Source organism: Bos javanicus, chromosome 17, assembly GCF_032452875.1.
Source record: "Bos javanicus breed banteng chromosome 17, ARS-OSU_banteng_1.0, whole genome shotgun sequence".
NCBI lineage: Eukaryota > Metazoa > Chordata > Mammalia > Artiodactyla > Bovidae > Bos > Bos javanicus.
In genome coordinates, this window is record NC_083884.1 from 64,444,022 (window position 1) to 64,459,092 (window position 15,071).

At 46.8% G+C, this 15,071-nt stretch overlaps 1 protein-coding gene across 5 annotated transcripts in view; it reads right to left on the reverse strand.

Annotated features, from left to right (window-relative positions):
- The window catches only part of ACACB (acetyl-CoA carboxylase beta), a 115,794-nt gene that overhangs the window by 16,768 nt on the left and 83,955 nt on the right, over positions 1–15,071 (reverse strand). For all 5 annotated transcript variants that reach the window (XM_061385113.1, XM_061385114.1, XM_061385115.1 and 2 more), the window contains 9 exons: positions 14,140–14,355; positions 12,322–12,477; positions 11,089–11,292; positions 10,591–10,746; positions 6,686–6,808; positions 5,806–6,075; positions 4,156–4,253; positions 2,856–2,976; positions 506–616 (listed from right to left, as the gene is read on the reverse strand). In XM_061385113.1, the coding sequence (XP_061241097.1) occupies positions 506–616; positions 2,856–2,976; positions 4,156–4,253; positions 5,806–6,075; positions 6,686–6,808; positions 10,591–10,746; positions 11,089–11,292; positions 12,322–12,477; positions 14,140–14,355 (1,455 nt within the window). The remainder of the gene's footprint in view (positions 1–505; positions 617–2,855; positions 2,977–4,155; positions 4,254–5,805; positions 6,076–6,685; positions 6,809–10,590; positions 10,747–11,088; positions 11,293–12,321; positions 12,478–14,139; positions 14,356–15,071) is intronic.

Below are 15,071 nucleotides of genomic sequence, written 5' to 3' on the forward strand. Positions count from 1 at the left end.
ATGGGATTCTCCAGACAAGAATACTGGAGTGGGTTGCACTGGAGTGGGAAATGGCAATTTCATTCTCTGGTGGATTTTCCTGACCCAAGGATCGAACCTGCATCTCCTGCTTTGTAGGCAAACTCTTAACGCTGAGCCACCAAGGAAGCCCAATACACACCTATATGTATGTATGTATCTATCTATAATATATGTTAGCTCATAAGAGGCCCATATAACTGCAAAATGAAAGAACAGCTCTCATAATAGCAGGGATGGAACTGGCTTCTTTTTTCCCTTTTCTTGCTGCATCATGTAGCTTGTGGGATCTTAGTTTCCCAACCAGGGATTGAACCCGGGCCCTCAGCAGTGAGAGTGTGGAGTCCTAACCGCTGGACCACCAGGGAATTCCTGGAACTGCTTTCATGCTGAGAAAAATTCCCCACTGGGGACACTGGGAATGTCAGAATGAGCCCGCCCCCGCCCCAACACGTCCACTCCCCGGCTGTCCCTTCAAGGTGGTCACCTTATTGAGCGCCGTCGCCCCCGTGAGGATGATGTGGGAATTCTCCACCTGGATCACTCGCTGGCCCAGCCTCACCAGGTAGGCCCCGATCCCGAGGGCCCGGCAGCTCACCTGTGGAGACAGGACCCCTCCTGCATTCCTCAGGGCCAGTGCCCCACCCCCCACAGCGGGGACGGTCCAGGAGCCACTGGGCATGAGTGGAAGCTCAGCTTGGCCACGGGCATCCTGATCGGTGGCCGGACAGCGTGGGCTCAAGCCTGTCCTTCAGGCTGCCTGACCTCGACCGAAAGAATGGGGCTAGCGAGGAAGAGTGTTGTAAAGACACACGCAGACGTGGAATGTTCTGGCTCTTACTTCAAGAGGCATCTCTGTGGTTCTTCTGAGTTTGGTCATTCCCAAGACACTGCATGCATTCACACAATGAAAGGAAGCCTAGGAGGGCGGGTGAAACTGGGAAAAAATGATCGAGGTCTGTGTCCAGTTAACAGTGTCGTGCCAATGTCAGTGTCCTTGTTTTGATCACATACGACAGTTACACGAGACTCTATCACACGGGAGCTGGACGAGGGGCACCCACGACCTGCCTAAACTATCTCGTAACTTCCGACGCAGAACTATTTCAAAACAGGAAGATTTATACAGGCAGACCTCATTTTATTGTACTTCATGGATACTGAGGTTTACTTATTTATTTTTTAACAAAGTTTGTGGCAATCCTGTGTGTCAGATGAAGGTTAGCATTTTTTAGCCATAAAGGATTTTAAAATTAAAGTGTATACATCTTTAAAAGACATAATGCTACCGCAGACTTAACAGACGACAGTACAGTATAAACATAACTGTTACATGGATTGAGAAACCAAAAAATCTGTGTGACTTTATTACAATCTCCACTTCAATACTATATTCATTCACTTTACCATAGAGGTCTGGGACCAAACTGCGACATCTCTGAGGTGAGCCTGTCTGTGTATATATATATAAATTAGAGATATGTAAATGTATATCTATTTTGGAATATATAAAAATATTCCTTTTTATATCCTTCAAAAGAAAATGACATATTTTGGAATATGTAAATACATATATGTCTTTTTATTTTGAAATAGGTATGAAACATACATAATGACACCTACACGATATGCCCAAGGAAGACACTCAAGGCCAGCATTTTCCACCTTTGAAATTGAAGAGCCAAGACGAAGGGTAAAAGTCAGGACTTGAGTGACAGTTTACCACTGAAGAGAACTATTACTACGACTCCAACAGAAACAGAAGATATTTCTGTAAAGGCCACACTAGGGAATGAGAAGACAGTCACTTCGTACCAGTTAAAATTAGATAAAAGTTCTTTTTTTTTTTTCCCACACTGCTGGGCATGCAAGATCTTAGTTCCCTGACCAGGAACTGAACCCGTGCCCCCTTGCAGAGAAAGTGTGGAGTCTTAGCCACTGGGCCACCAGGGAAGGCCCAAAAGTTCTTCTAAATACTCAATATCTTTTAAAGAAGAAGAGATTGAATCCTGATTCAAGCCAACCAACTATAATAAGACATTTTGAGATAACTACGGAAACTGAAGCCAAGCTGAGTTCTGACGATATAAAGAATTGCTGTTGATATTGTTGGGTGTAATAGAATCATGGTTATGTTATTTAAAAAGAAAAATGAATGGGAGAGCATTTGTCTAGCAAAGAGCCACACTATGGTACTTACAGATGGAAAGATATAAGTGGAGGCTGCTTTAAAATATTCCAGAACAGCGGGCAGATGGGCTGAGGATGCAGGAATGGTTACACGCTGACAACTGTTGGAGCCGGTGATGAGTACATGGGGCTCGTTATCAATTCTCTTTACTTTGGCAACTTTTTTTTACATTTATTTTTACTTGGAGGATAATTGCTTTAATTATGTTGTGTTGGTTGTTTCCATACAGCAAGGTCAATCAGCCATCAGAAAACACACGTGCCCTCCCTCTGACCCTCCCTCCCACCCTCTACCCCAGCCCACCCCTCTGGGTTGTCGCAGAGCGTTGAGTTGGCTCCGTGTCATGCACCAGCTTCCTGCTGGCTATTGTACGTATAGGAATGTATAACACGTGTCTCAGTGCTCCTCAATTCCCCCCACCCTCCCCTTGCCCTGCTGTGTCCACAAGTCTGCTGTGCCTGTGTCTCTATTCCTGCCCTGCAAATGGGTTCATCAGCACCAGCTTTCTAAATTCCATACATACGCGTTAATATACGATACTTGCTTTTCTCCTTCTGACTTACTTCACTTTGCATGACAGGCTTTTCCTGATTAAAGTTTCCATAATAAAAAGTTGAGTTGGAAAAGAAAACGGGCGGGGACTCACCATGCTGATGGTGACGATCTCGTCGTAGTCCTGGGAGGTCTCCCCAGCAATCATGCCTGAGCCCCTCAGGTTCTCTACGCCCAGGCCCTCCTCCTTCCCAATGATGTCCGTGATGACATACCTTTAGGAACCAAATGAGAGTTACAGACTGAGCTCCAGCCTAGGACAATCCAAGGCTGATGCGCTTCCCAAGGACCTGGAGAAGGAAGGCTGAGCAAGGTGAGAGACTGGAGGGTCAGAAAGCAGCCAACGGCGAGATGAAGGCAGGGGTCTAGGACCCTCACGATTGGCCCTCAAGTTTCCAGAAGGGCAAGTACAGCCTCGATGATGATCACCCCTCCAACCAAAGAGAAAGTCTGCTGATTCAGAGGCTGTCCTAACAAAGCATCACCCCTGCCCTGCACTCCTTCGGAGACAGTCTAGAACAGCCTTTGGTCTGCAGAGAGGTGGGCGTGTGCCCGGGGAAGGCATTCGGCTCATGACCGACCAATCGTGGCCACGGAAGTCCACCGCACAGCCGAGCCTCCCTGATGACCCGAGGCGGAGCTGATTAGTAATAACAGAAGTGCACAACAAACGCAGAAGCTGAAGCACCCCAAACCATCCCCGCCTCCTGGTCCGTGGAAAAATCAGTCCCTGGTGCCAAAAAGGCTGGGTTAGGCCCTAACCCGTTAGGGATTCACAAGGCATTTCAGTGCATTAAATGCTCTGAGAACGTCTGCAGTAAAGATGCTTGTTGGATCTCATCTAACCCAGTGTTTCTGAAACTTACTTGACTATGGAAAATCTTCCCACCCCCCACCCCCCTCCCCCCGCCACCCAAAATCAATGACTAACATCCCAGGAAACTCAGCCTGGGAAATTTTGATTTAAATCAGAATCTGATTTTAAAAACCTACAACCTTCCCTGGAAACGACACCAGTATCGCCCTTGACGTTCTCATGGAGCAGACCCTGTCCACGTCTTCCCAGCCCACCCAGTGAGTCAGTTTGGCTCATTTGGTCATAAAATGTGAGCCCGCAAGCTCTGGGGACATGCGGGAATCCAACCTAACTGTCCCCGAGTGATGTGCTGTTTTTGTGAGAGATGTGCCTCATGTGGGGACAGCAAGGATGGGGTCACCCTAAAGGGGGCCCCAGGTGTCTGAGCTGTCAGTGCCCACAATGGAAGCTGGGGGGACCCTCTGTACAAACACCCCCACCTGCTTGAGAAACTGTCAGCAGCCCAGAGGCAGATTCCCCACGAGCAGCTGAAATGAACCACAGTCAGAACATGGGAGCTGCCTGCTAAGTTATTTACCTGGATTCTCCATCTTCCTCCACGTGTTTACAATGGACGGAGTTCAGGGAGCTGATTCTGGTGTAGTCTTGAGGGGTCAGGTACAGGTATTTAATTCCCTTAAAAACATGTAAATACTTCAATGAGGCTATGAGTCCAGCTCCGTGTACTCAACAGCCACTGTTTTTAGTGCCAACACTGTGTTTGAAGGATGCAGGAAGGACACTGTGTTAATAACAGTCACCTGTCTGATGTTAACAGACATCTGATGTTAACATATTAATAACACCAATTAACTGAACGTCTGCTCTGTGGTTGCCACTCACCCTTACCACACAACCTCACTTTTCCTCTGGCCATCTCTCTGATTCACTATCTGTTTGTTTTTAAATCTTTATTGAATTTGTTACAATATTGTTTCTGCTTTATGTTTTGTTTTTTTGGCCCCCAGACACAGGGGATCTTAGCTCCTCCACCAGGGATCGAGCCCTCGGCCCCTGCATTGATAGGGGGAGTTTTAACCACTGGACCACCAGGGATGTCACTGATTCAGTGTTGTTTAATCATCTTTTCATTCTCTCTCCCCAAAGGAGCCTTTCAGATACTTCTTTTTCCCTGATTACCAACCCCTTTGCCCCAGTCAAGTTTTATTATAGATATACTGGTTATGTAATAAATGTACGCATATGTGTGTGTGCACTTCTACATGAAAATAATACTTTTTGTCCCTTTTGTGGGACAATACCACCTCCTTGAGAACCTGTGCCGTGGTTGCAAAGAATGCCTCTGTTCCCTGCATTTTCACATCACAAGATGTGTGTTTTTCTTTATTCATTCTGCCTTTTATGATGTCCTGAGGTCTTCTGGATGAATTGTAAGAACTTCCTGAGGCCAGGGATTATATACCACTCACCTCTGCATCCTTGGTATGTACTGTGTTCAGAAGATGCTCAGTATGTATTAAGTACATGTTTATATAAGAAATAACTAATTTCATTATTTTTCTCCAAGGATCCTTCTGAGAGCTTCTGAAGTAGCTCAGTGGTAAAGAATCCGCCTGCCAATGTAGCAGACACGGGTTTGATCCCTGGGTTGGAAAATCCTCTGGAGAAGGAAATGGCTGCCCGCTCCAGGATTCCTGCCTGGAGAATCCCATGGACAGAGAAGCCTGGCAGGCTATAGTCCATGGGGTCACAAAGAATCGGACATGACTGACTAACACTTTCAGAGCTCTCTGAAGTGACTACTACGATTATTCGCACTTTACAGATAAGGAACCTGAGCCGTCTGCTCGTGGCGAAGAAGGAGTGAGGGCTCCCAGGTGGCGCTAGTGGTAAAGAACCCGCCTGCCAATGCAGGAGACGTAAGGAAGGCAGTTTCGATCCCTGGGTCAGGAAGATCCTCTGGGGAGGGCATGGCAGCCCACTCCAGTATTCTTGCCTGGAGAATCCCACGGACAGATGAGCCTGGCGGGCTACAGTCTATGGGCTTGATGGCAAGAGTAGGACGCGCTGAGTTTGGACTTAGCGACCAAACCACCACCACCACGTGTATCTGTGCCGTCTAAGAGCAAGACTTTTCTCCCCACTCCCTTAGAGGTGCTGTCACCCCCTCGGAAAACACAGCAGGAGCCAGGTGGGATCACAGTGCCACGCCAGCTTTGTGCGGTACCTTGTGGGGGTCTTCCGGGTCCACCCAAGCCACCTGGAACATGTGCTTGATCTCCTCTGCCAGGCCGATACGGGCCCCACTGTTGGCCGCGAGGTAGACTCTGGGGATGCCCTCGGCCCGGGCCAGCTCAGACGCCCGCAGGTACAGAAGGTCTTCTCCGGGGCCAAAGGATCCGATACGGAAGGTGATGTCATTGCTGATGAGGATAATGTCACGCCCTTCGGGGTACTCGAGGGTCTTCAACGTCATTTTGAAGGCCACCATGCCCACCTGGAGAGGAGATGAGTGCACAAGAAAACAGGTTTGCTTCTTCAGGGAGGAAGAAGATTTTTAAGTTTTTTTTTTTTTTTTAATGTGGACCATTTTAAGAGTCATTATGGAATTTATTACAATATTGCTTCTGTTTTATGTTTTGTTTTTTCGGCCATGAGACACGTGGGATCTTAGTCCCCCGACCAGGGATCAAACCCGCACCCCCTTCACTGGAAAGTGACAGTCGCTCAGTCGTGACCAACTCTTTGCGACCCCATGGACTGTACAGTCCATGGAATTCTCCAGGCCAGAATACTGCAGTGGGTGGCCTTTCCCTTCTCCAGGGGATCTTCCCAACCCAGGGGTCGCACCCAGGTCTCCTGCGTTGCAGGCAGATTCTTTACCAACTGAGTCACCAGGGAAGCCCTTCCTACACTGGAAAGCAAAGTCTTAACTACTCAACAGCCAAGGAGGTTCCTAGGGAGAAAATTTTTTTAAAGGGTGATTCCAGCCAGGAGCTGGGTTCTGTGGGTTTGCTTTTTTTTTTTTTTTTAATTTTATTGAAGTATAGTTGCTCTACAATGTTGCGTTAACTTCTTCTGTAGAGCAAACTGACTCAGTTCTTTACCTCATTTCCTCCAGGAAGTCGGTTCATCTCCACCAGCTGGCCCTGCGGATCCAGCACGAGTTCGGTGTACGTCAGGATGTCTTTGGGGTACTTGTCCGGAGAGGGCCACATTTTAAAAAGAGCCTGCAGAGAAGGGAGGAAAGAGAAAAGCTGAAGTTGCCAGTAAGGAAGTACATTTTCTAGGGCTGCCTTTCTTTCTTAATCGCAAACTATTTAAATCACGCAGCAAAAACATGCAGAAAAAATAAATACCCGTGCATCTATCTTGCAGTTTTGTCAAATCATAATTTCTCCAAAGTTGCTTTAAGAATTTTTTAAAAAGAAATAATAGAAATGCAGCTGAAGCCCCTGGTGTGCTCCTTCCCATCTGTCCCTCCCCCTGCTCCCCTCAGGTAACCATTATCCTGAACTTGAAAGAAAGTGAAAGTTAGTCACACAGTTGTATCCAACTCTTTGTGATCCCATGGATGTAACCTGCTCAGCTCCTCTGTCCATGGAATTCTCCAGGCAAGAGTACTGGAGTGGGTTGCCATTTCCTTCTCTAGGAGATCTTTCCAACCTGGGGTTTGAACTCGGGTCTCCTGCTTTGCAGGCAGATTCTTTACCAGCTGAGCCAGCAGGGAAGCCCATCCTGAACTCAGTGTCAGTCAAGTCCTCTGTATGTGTTTATGTCTTTATCTCATCATATGTGCAGACATTAAAACATGTAGCATTATTTTGCATGACTTCTCTTTTAAATAAATGGTGTCACACCAGACATGTCCTTCTACAACTTATTTTTCCAACTCTCCAGTATAGTTGAGAGATTTATCCATGTTGATAAATTTAGCTCTGGTTTATTCCTTTTCCCTCATGTTCAGTTTTTCATGGTATGAATATGTCACAATTTATTTACTCATAATTTTTAGTAGAAACGTTTAGCTTTCCAATTCTACAGTACTACCGATAATGCTATAATGAACATTCCTATGGTCTTTTTACATGGGTATATTCCTAGGAGTGGAATTGCTGGGTCATAGCATATGTGAATCTTCAGTTTTCCTAGATATTATCAAATTGCTTTACAGTAAGAATGTGTGAGAACTCCTTTGCTCCATATACTTGTCCACATCTGGTTTTGTCAAATATTTTCATGCTTTCCCATCTGCTGGGTGTGAAATCATGCTGTGATTTTTTTTTGCTGTGATGTTGATCTGTACTTAACTGACTGTCACCTAGGTGAGCACCTTAAAATATATTGATCAGAGTTTCTCTTACATAATATTGTTCTAATCTCTTGCTGGTAACAGACATCGAAACATATTCTCCCAAGCTGGGGTCTTTTTTAAAAAAATTAATTTATTTTAATTGGAGGCTAATTACATTACAATATTGTGGCGGTTTTTTGCCATACATAGACATGAATCAGCCATGAGTGTACATGTGTCCCCTGATACTGATCCCCCCTCCCACCTCCCTCCCCACCCCATCCTTCTGGGTTGTCCCAGAGCCCCAGCTTTGGGTCCCCCAACCTGGGGTCTTTTTACATAAATAACTTTTAAATTTTAATGTAGTCAAATTTGTGGGGTTTTCCTATGCTTATGCTTTTAACTCACTCCAAGTGGTTTTAATCTCTTGAAATTTATTTTTGTACACCAGATGAGGTAGAAATAAAAATTTATTTTCCCAATTAGATAAGAAACGTCTTTGTATCTTTTCGTGAGATGTATTCCCCTTCATTCACAATTCCACCTCTGCATTCTGTCAAGGCTTTGTTTATAAGTGGGTCTGATTCTAGACTCTATTCTGTTCCATTGGTCTATCTGTTTAGCTCCATTACAATAATATTATGCATTACATATTAAGTACATTACATTATTAAGTACATTACATTATTAAGCTGCTTGAAAAGTGACTTATTTTAAAGGATGGCTAAGACAAGTTCCCCAGATTATTTTTTTCAAAATTGCTTTTGCTACTCACAAACTTTTACTTTTCCTATGAACTTTTAAGTTACACCCACAACTCCAGAATTATACTGAATATATTATGTGGGGAACTATTATCTTTACAATATTGACTCTTCTGATCATTCATAAGCACGATGTATCTCTGTTTATTTAGGCTTAAAGTACTTCCATAAAGTTTCAAAATTTCCCCTATGTTTTTTTAAATTTATTCCTTGTATGTTTTTTAAATTTATTCCTAGGGAAACTTTAGAGTTGATCTTAATATTGTAAACAGCATTTTTCCAATTAGATTTTAGAATTATTGCTTGTCTATGAGAGCACAATTAATTTTTGTATACTGATCTAGCTGGAGAAGGGAATGGCAACCCACTCCAGTATTCTTGCCTGGAAAATCTCATGGACAGAGGAGCCTGGTGGGCCACAGTCCATGGGGTTGCAGAATCAGGCACAACTGAATGAATAAGCATGCACTTGTATCTAGTAATCTTGCTGTATTCTCTTGCTATGTCTTCAAATCCTCTTGGATTACTTGTATAGGTATCTTATCATCTACAAAAAACACCACTTTGCTTCTTTCTATTCTTGTATCTGAACTCCAGTTTTTTAAAAAAAGGTGGAACAGATGGAGTAATTCAATTTCACTAATGCTTATAATCTATATTTTCTATTTCTTCTTGAGTTAGTTTTGATAAGATGTATCTTTCTGGGAAATTTTCCTTTTCATCTGTTCTCAAATTTATGGGTAGTCCACAGTACTCTTTCTTTATCTAAAAGAAAAGTGGATGGATTTATTTTTGATGTGTCTGCTTCTTATTCTTGTGGCCCATGATGTCCAAGGCAGGAGGATACAGACAATAACATTCTTAATCATAAAAGTTTCCATTTATTAAAATAGCCTCTGCTGCTACTGCTGCTGCTGGTAAGTCGCTTCAGTTGTGTCCGACTCTGTGCGACCCCATAGACGGCAGCCCACCACGCTCCCCCGTCCCTGGGATTCTCCAGGCAAGAACACTGGAGTGGGGTGCCATTTCCTTCTCCAGTGCATGAAAGGGAAAAGTGAAAGTGAAGTCGCTCAGTCGTGTCCTCTACTGAATACTTAATATGTATTTCTTACTACAACCTTGGGAGGTAGGTACTAATTATTATTCTCATTTAACAGAGGAGAAAAGAGAGGCCTCGAGAGGTGAAGGAACTTGCCTGGAGACACACAGGAAGCAAAGGACAGATGTGGGATTCAAGTCCAGGACTTCCTGACCCTAAACAGCAGCTTTTCCTACTACCTTGCATCTCATGCCTAAAGTGCATGGATGCTTTCCTGTCTACAGTAGAAGTCCACAGGCTCAGTTTCATGAATGTCATTCACAAGGCAATGGAGAGGATGTACAAAGGCATCCTTATCACCAATGCAAGTGTGTTCAGTTTCCTTGAAAGGCGCTTCTATGTAAAAAAATATAGGCATAGAAGACATACTTGAAGGAAGTATCCAGTATATATTCTGTGTCCAGTGTATACTTCAAAATTCATCAAAACATAAAACATTCTTTTTTTTAATTCATCAAAGGTAGTGACCCCATCCTCTTCCTCATGGTCTATCCACCCTTAAAATGGTGCCTGGCTTATGGCAAGTACTTAATATAAGCAGTAACAAGACCAGGAGGAAATGGTAAGCAATTTGTCTTTAGTATATGGAACTAGGAGTTACTTTTTTATTCCTTCCACTCTCCTTTGTTGTCCAAAGTTTCTATATTATATTCTTTTTACCACTGGGATGAAATAAGTCTTGTTTTTGAAAAATATACTACAAAGTCATTCCCAGTATTAGTTTCTTTTCGTTTATGAAGACTGTTTTTTAGAGTGAGGTCTTTAGAAAAGTAACTGAGAATGGAGATTGTGGATGCTGGTGGAGTCTTTAAAGGGGGACCCCCGGCAGTGCTGAGTCTCAGTCCCAGGACTTACCTGCCTGAACATTTCTGGGAAGTCATACACATAGGTGGTACCCAGGGACTGGGCCTGGAATCGCTTGGCCTGAAGCAGATCCTTGGTGACGTAGGGAGTGTTGATCAGCATCCCATGCTGGGGGCCTTGCTTGTTGCCAAAGGAGTGAAACAAGATCTGGACCAGAAAGAGAAAATCAGAGAGTGAGGGAGGCAAGTCTCAGAGAACCACACTCTTGCTCAATTTATTTCTTCCTGCTCCTCAATGAAAATGCAAAGAGGGAATGCTACTCAGCCTTAAAAAAGAGCAAAATAACGCCATTGGCCGCAACATGGATGGGCCTAGAGATTATCATGCTAAGTGGAGTAAGTCAGAAAGACACCACATGGTATCACTTCTGTGTGGACTCTAACATATGACACAAAGGAACTTTTCTGAAACAGACACAGACCCGCGGACGTGGAGGAGAGGCTTGGGCCTCTGCTCTGACGCGACTTCTGTGACCCAGCCCGGCCTTACGTTTCCAGATCTGGGGTCGGTCACTTCCTTGTAGAGGCTGATGTCCAGGTAGTAGCCTGACTCGTTGGTGATGAAGAGGCGGATGGGGATGGCGCTGTCGGCGGTGGTCTGGCGGATGTTGATCTTGACCTCAGCCTGGAGCACGCGGAGCTTCCAGAGGCGGCTGCCGTAGCGCATCACCATGGACCGCACCGACTCCTCAATCTGCAGCAAACCACAGCGGTGCAACTTCAGAACCTAGACTGCACACACTCCTAACAGTTCTCACTCTGATGATGACAGAATGGTGAGGTATACCGAATGCAAAATGCACTGATGTATACAGCGGAGTGATATGTTGCATGTATCATCGTTAGCTGATAAGAAGCAAAGGCATCTTCGACTTAAGCTCAGTATCTCGCTCTGTCCCCACAGTTACCCAGAGAGGCTAGCATTTTTGTCCCCTATTGACAGAGGAGGAAACTGAGGCTGTAAGAGCTAGTGCTCCTATGTTACACCGTCTTCCTCTCCTTCATGTATCCCAAGACTAAGCATTTTCTCTTCTGGGAACGACATGAACTGATAGAGCTGGGGAGTCAGCATGAGCCTCTGCACCCCCCCACATGCCAACCCGATGGACTGAAAGGACTTATTTCATCCCAGAATCGCCATCACAAACTCCAACCCGATGGACTGAAAGGACTTATTTCATCCCAGAATCGCCATCACAAACTCCAACCCGACGGACTGAAAGGACTTATTTCATCCCAGAATCACCATCACAAACTCCAACCCGATGGACTGAAAGGACTTATTTCATCCCAGAATCGCCATCACAAACTGCCGGCTTGTGAGGAACCAGCCATGGAGGATGGTTGGGTCACAGACCTCAGGTGCTCACCTGCTCCCCCACCCACAGGCAGCCCATAACAGAGCCTGGAACCAGGGAGAGGCCAGAACTGTGTTTTGCAAAGGACATTCTATTCTAGGCATCCGCATTTCCCAAAAAGTGAAGCATGCCCATGGAGGGGGAACATCCTTAGGGACAGTCCTCAGGGGGGTGGCTGGAATACGGTTCTAGAATTAATTGATGGAAGCTTTGTGCTCCACCTGCAGCAATTGAGGCTCAGACACGCACGTATGCACCCTACAACTCGGGTCTCGCACACCGGGAGGCAATACCACGAAGCAGGAGGGTCCCAGGGAAGGTGAACCCCCAGAGCCTGGTGAGGGCCCTGCGCGCCGAGGGGAGACCTTGGAGGGGTCCATGATGACGGTGGGCACGAAGTTGAGGAAGATGTGGTTGCAGTCTGTGCGCACGCTGGTGTTGTTGAATGCCACCTCCAGCTCGTCCATGGCCTCCAGGAGCAGCCGCTCGCCCTCGTTCTGGAGGTACTCGAAGGAGGCTTCCTGTCAAAGTGGGAGGGGGCAACCGCTAAGGCCAGGGGTGCAGGGCTCAGAGTCAGGGAGAGGGGAGAACAACCCCTCCTCCGAAAGGTGTGCCCAGTAAGACAGCAGAGCCCCACCTCCAGAGGCAAAGAAATGTTCAAGGCCGTCTCGTGTACACGGCACCTCTTTTATTTTCTGTGTTTTCTGCTGTGCTGACCCCAGAGGGGTCTTACAGTCTCTTGCAAGATATTGTAAACAACTCTCCCATGAGCCCTTGCTTTTCAGGCAAACCAACCAATCCAACCAATCCAAGGTCCACACCCCGCTACTCCTCATCAGGTTCACGCCCCAGGCTACTGTCCTGGGGCCCTAATCACCCCAGGGCCAGGCATCAGACAACGAGACAGCCCCTACGTTCAGAGCCTGCTGAAATCACTCAAGCCAGCCACTGCCAAGTCTGCCTGCCGCTTCACCTGGTCCTTCTTGCGAAACCCACAATAAAGGCCCCTGTCCACGAATCCCCCCTCCCACGGCCTCCTGAGCAGCCCTGGCACTTCCCCACGTGGTCCCCATGATACAGGGTGCCCCCTCCCCTTGGGATCTGTGAGTGACAAACCATCTTTTCAACAACCATCTCCTGGTCTGTTGGCCTTTCCCTGGTAGCTCAGCTGGTAAAGAATCTGCCTGAAATGCGGAAGACCTGGGTTCGATCTCTGGGTTGGGAAGATCTCCTGGAGAAGGGAATGGCTGCCTACTCCAGTATTCTGGCCTGGAGAATTCCATGGACTCTACAGTTCATGGGGTTGCAAAGAGTCAGACACAAGTGAGCGACTTGCACTTACCCGGATAATCATAAAAGCTATTAGAACATCTGAGGCAGGAAAACACTGAGATTAGCTTAGCACTCATCACTAGAGGATTCCTTAAAAACATTGCATACACATGATACCTCCGTGCTAGGGGACTGCAGGGAGGGGATCATCTTCATTAACATAGAACGAGGTCTACAGTAAAAACCAATTCTTTACATGGTATGTCCAGCCTGAGCTGGAACCTTCTACCTACAACCCAATTCAAATACACATATGGAATGAGGCCTACAAAGGGTCACCAACAGGGCTGACCCCTGAGTGGCAGGATTCTGGGTCCTTTTCTTTTTTTGGCCAAGCCACGCAGCGTGTGGGATCTTAGTTCCCCGAACAGGGATCGAACCTGTGCGCTCTGCATTGGAAGCAGAGTCATAACCACTGGACCACCAGGGAAGTCCCTCCTTGATTTTTGGAAGTATTCTCAGTATTGCTTGCAATCTTCACAGGATAGTCATGAATTACTTTTGTAAATGAGAGAAACAAGGGGATATGATGGTACACTCAATCAACAAATACAAAAAAAGCCCCTTAACAAACCAGGATCTGTCTTTTCTATCCTCCTGATTCTCTCATGCAGACACATCTCCGTGATGGAACAAAGAATCCTCACGTTACACCATGAAAGTAAGCCGCTATTACCTCCTGTCCCCTCTAGACTGGGCTGTCGGTCACAAGGCCAGGGCTGTGGGTGCCCCGTTCACCCTGCGATCCCCGCGTGCAGCCCAGGCCCTGCCCCGCGTGGGACTCAATCCTGCCAAGGCCGGCCCCCGAGGGACAAGTTCAGGGGGAAACACAAACACCCGCTGACCCTGACCTTGGTGATCAGGTCTGAGTGCCTGATGATGACCCGGATGAAGAACCTGTGGTCCGTGACCTCGGCGCCCTCCTTCACTCTGGCGGCACCCAGGTACAGGTGCATCTTGTGGTTGGCGCAGGGCATGGCGGTCACGTCGAAGTTTCGCAACCGGCTGAGCTCCAGCTGGAAGGCCAGGGCCGGCTCCAAGTGACGGTAGATGCGATCTTCTGCAAACTGCGGGCCGACCGGGGAGAGAAAACAGATGGACACACAGACACACGTGGAGCTGGACACTGAGGCGGCATGCCTGCTTGGTCCACGCCCTGTCCTGCACGCCCCCTGGTGCTGCGGGTTTAGTGCTCAGGAAAGAGGCAGTCATGGTGTCCTCTAGCGTGAACTCGAGAGATCGGAGAGTTGAGATTTTGCGAAGTTCCAGCAGAGAGGAAGGTCTTGTGCTGGTATAGGTCTCTCAGCCCTGGGGGAGCCCAGTGAGTCCCCAGCACCTCCTGGCCCACCAGGCTGTTTTCTGTGATCATGACACAGAGTGCTTCTCAAGAAGTCCCTGGTTTCCTTGAGGAGATTGGTCCCCAGAAGGAAGCGACTGATGGTGCTAGAGTTTTAACTGAAGAGGCTAAAGGAAGGATGGGTCTTAAGTAGTAAAGTGAGGCTCTGGATAGATTAAAATACTGTTTGCTGGATGCTGGGTCTGTGCTGGGAACAAGACCACCTGTTCTAGAACAGGGATGAGCAAACTTTTTCTCAAAAGGCCAGAGAACCGATGGAGTACACAGTCGGTCAAAGCCACAGTCCGACTTCTGAATCCACGTGCTCTGCGTCCGCAGATAAGGCCAATCACAGAGATTCCATCTGTGGTTGGGTGAATCCACGGATGTGGAAACCGCAGACATGGAGGGCTGAGTGTACTCGATTCTGCCTGATTCTACTGCTGG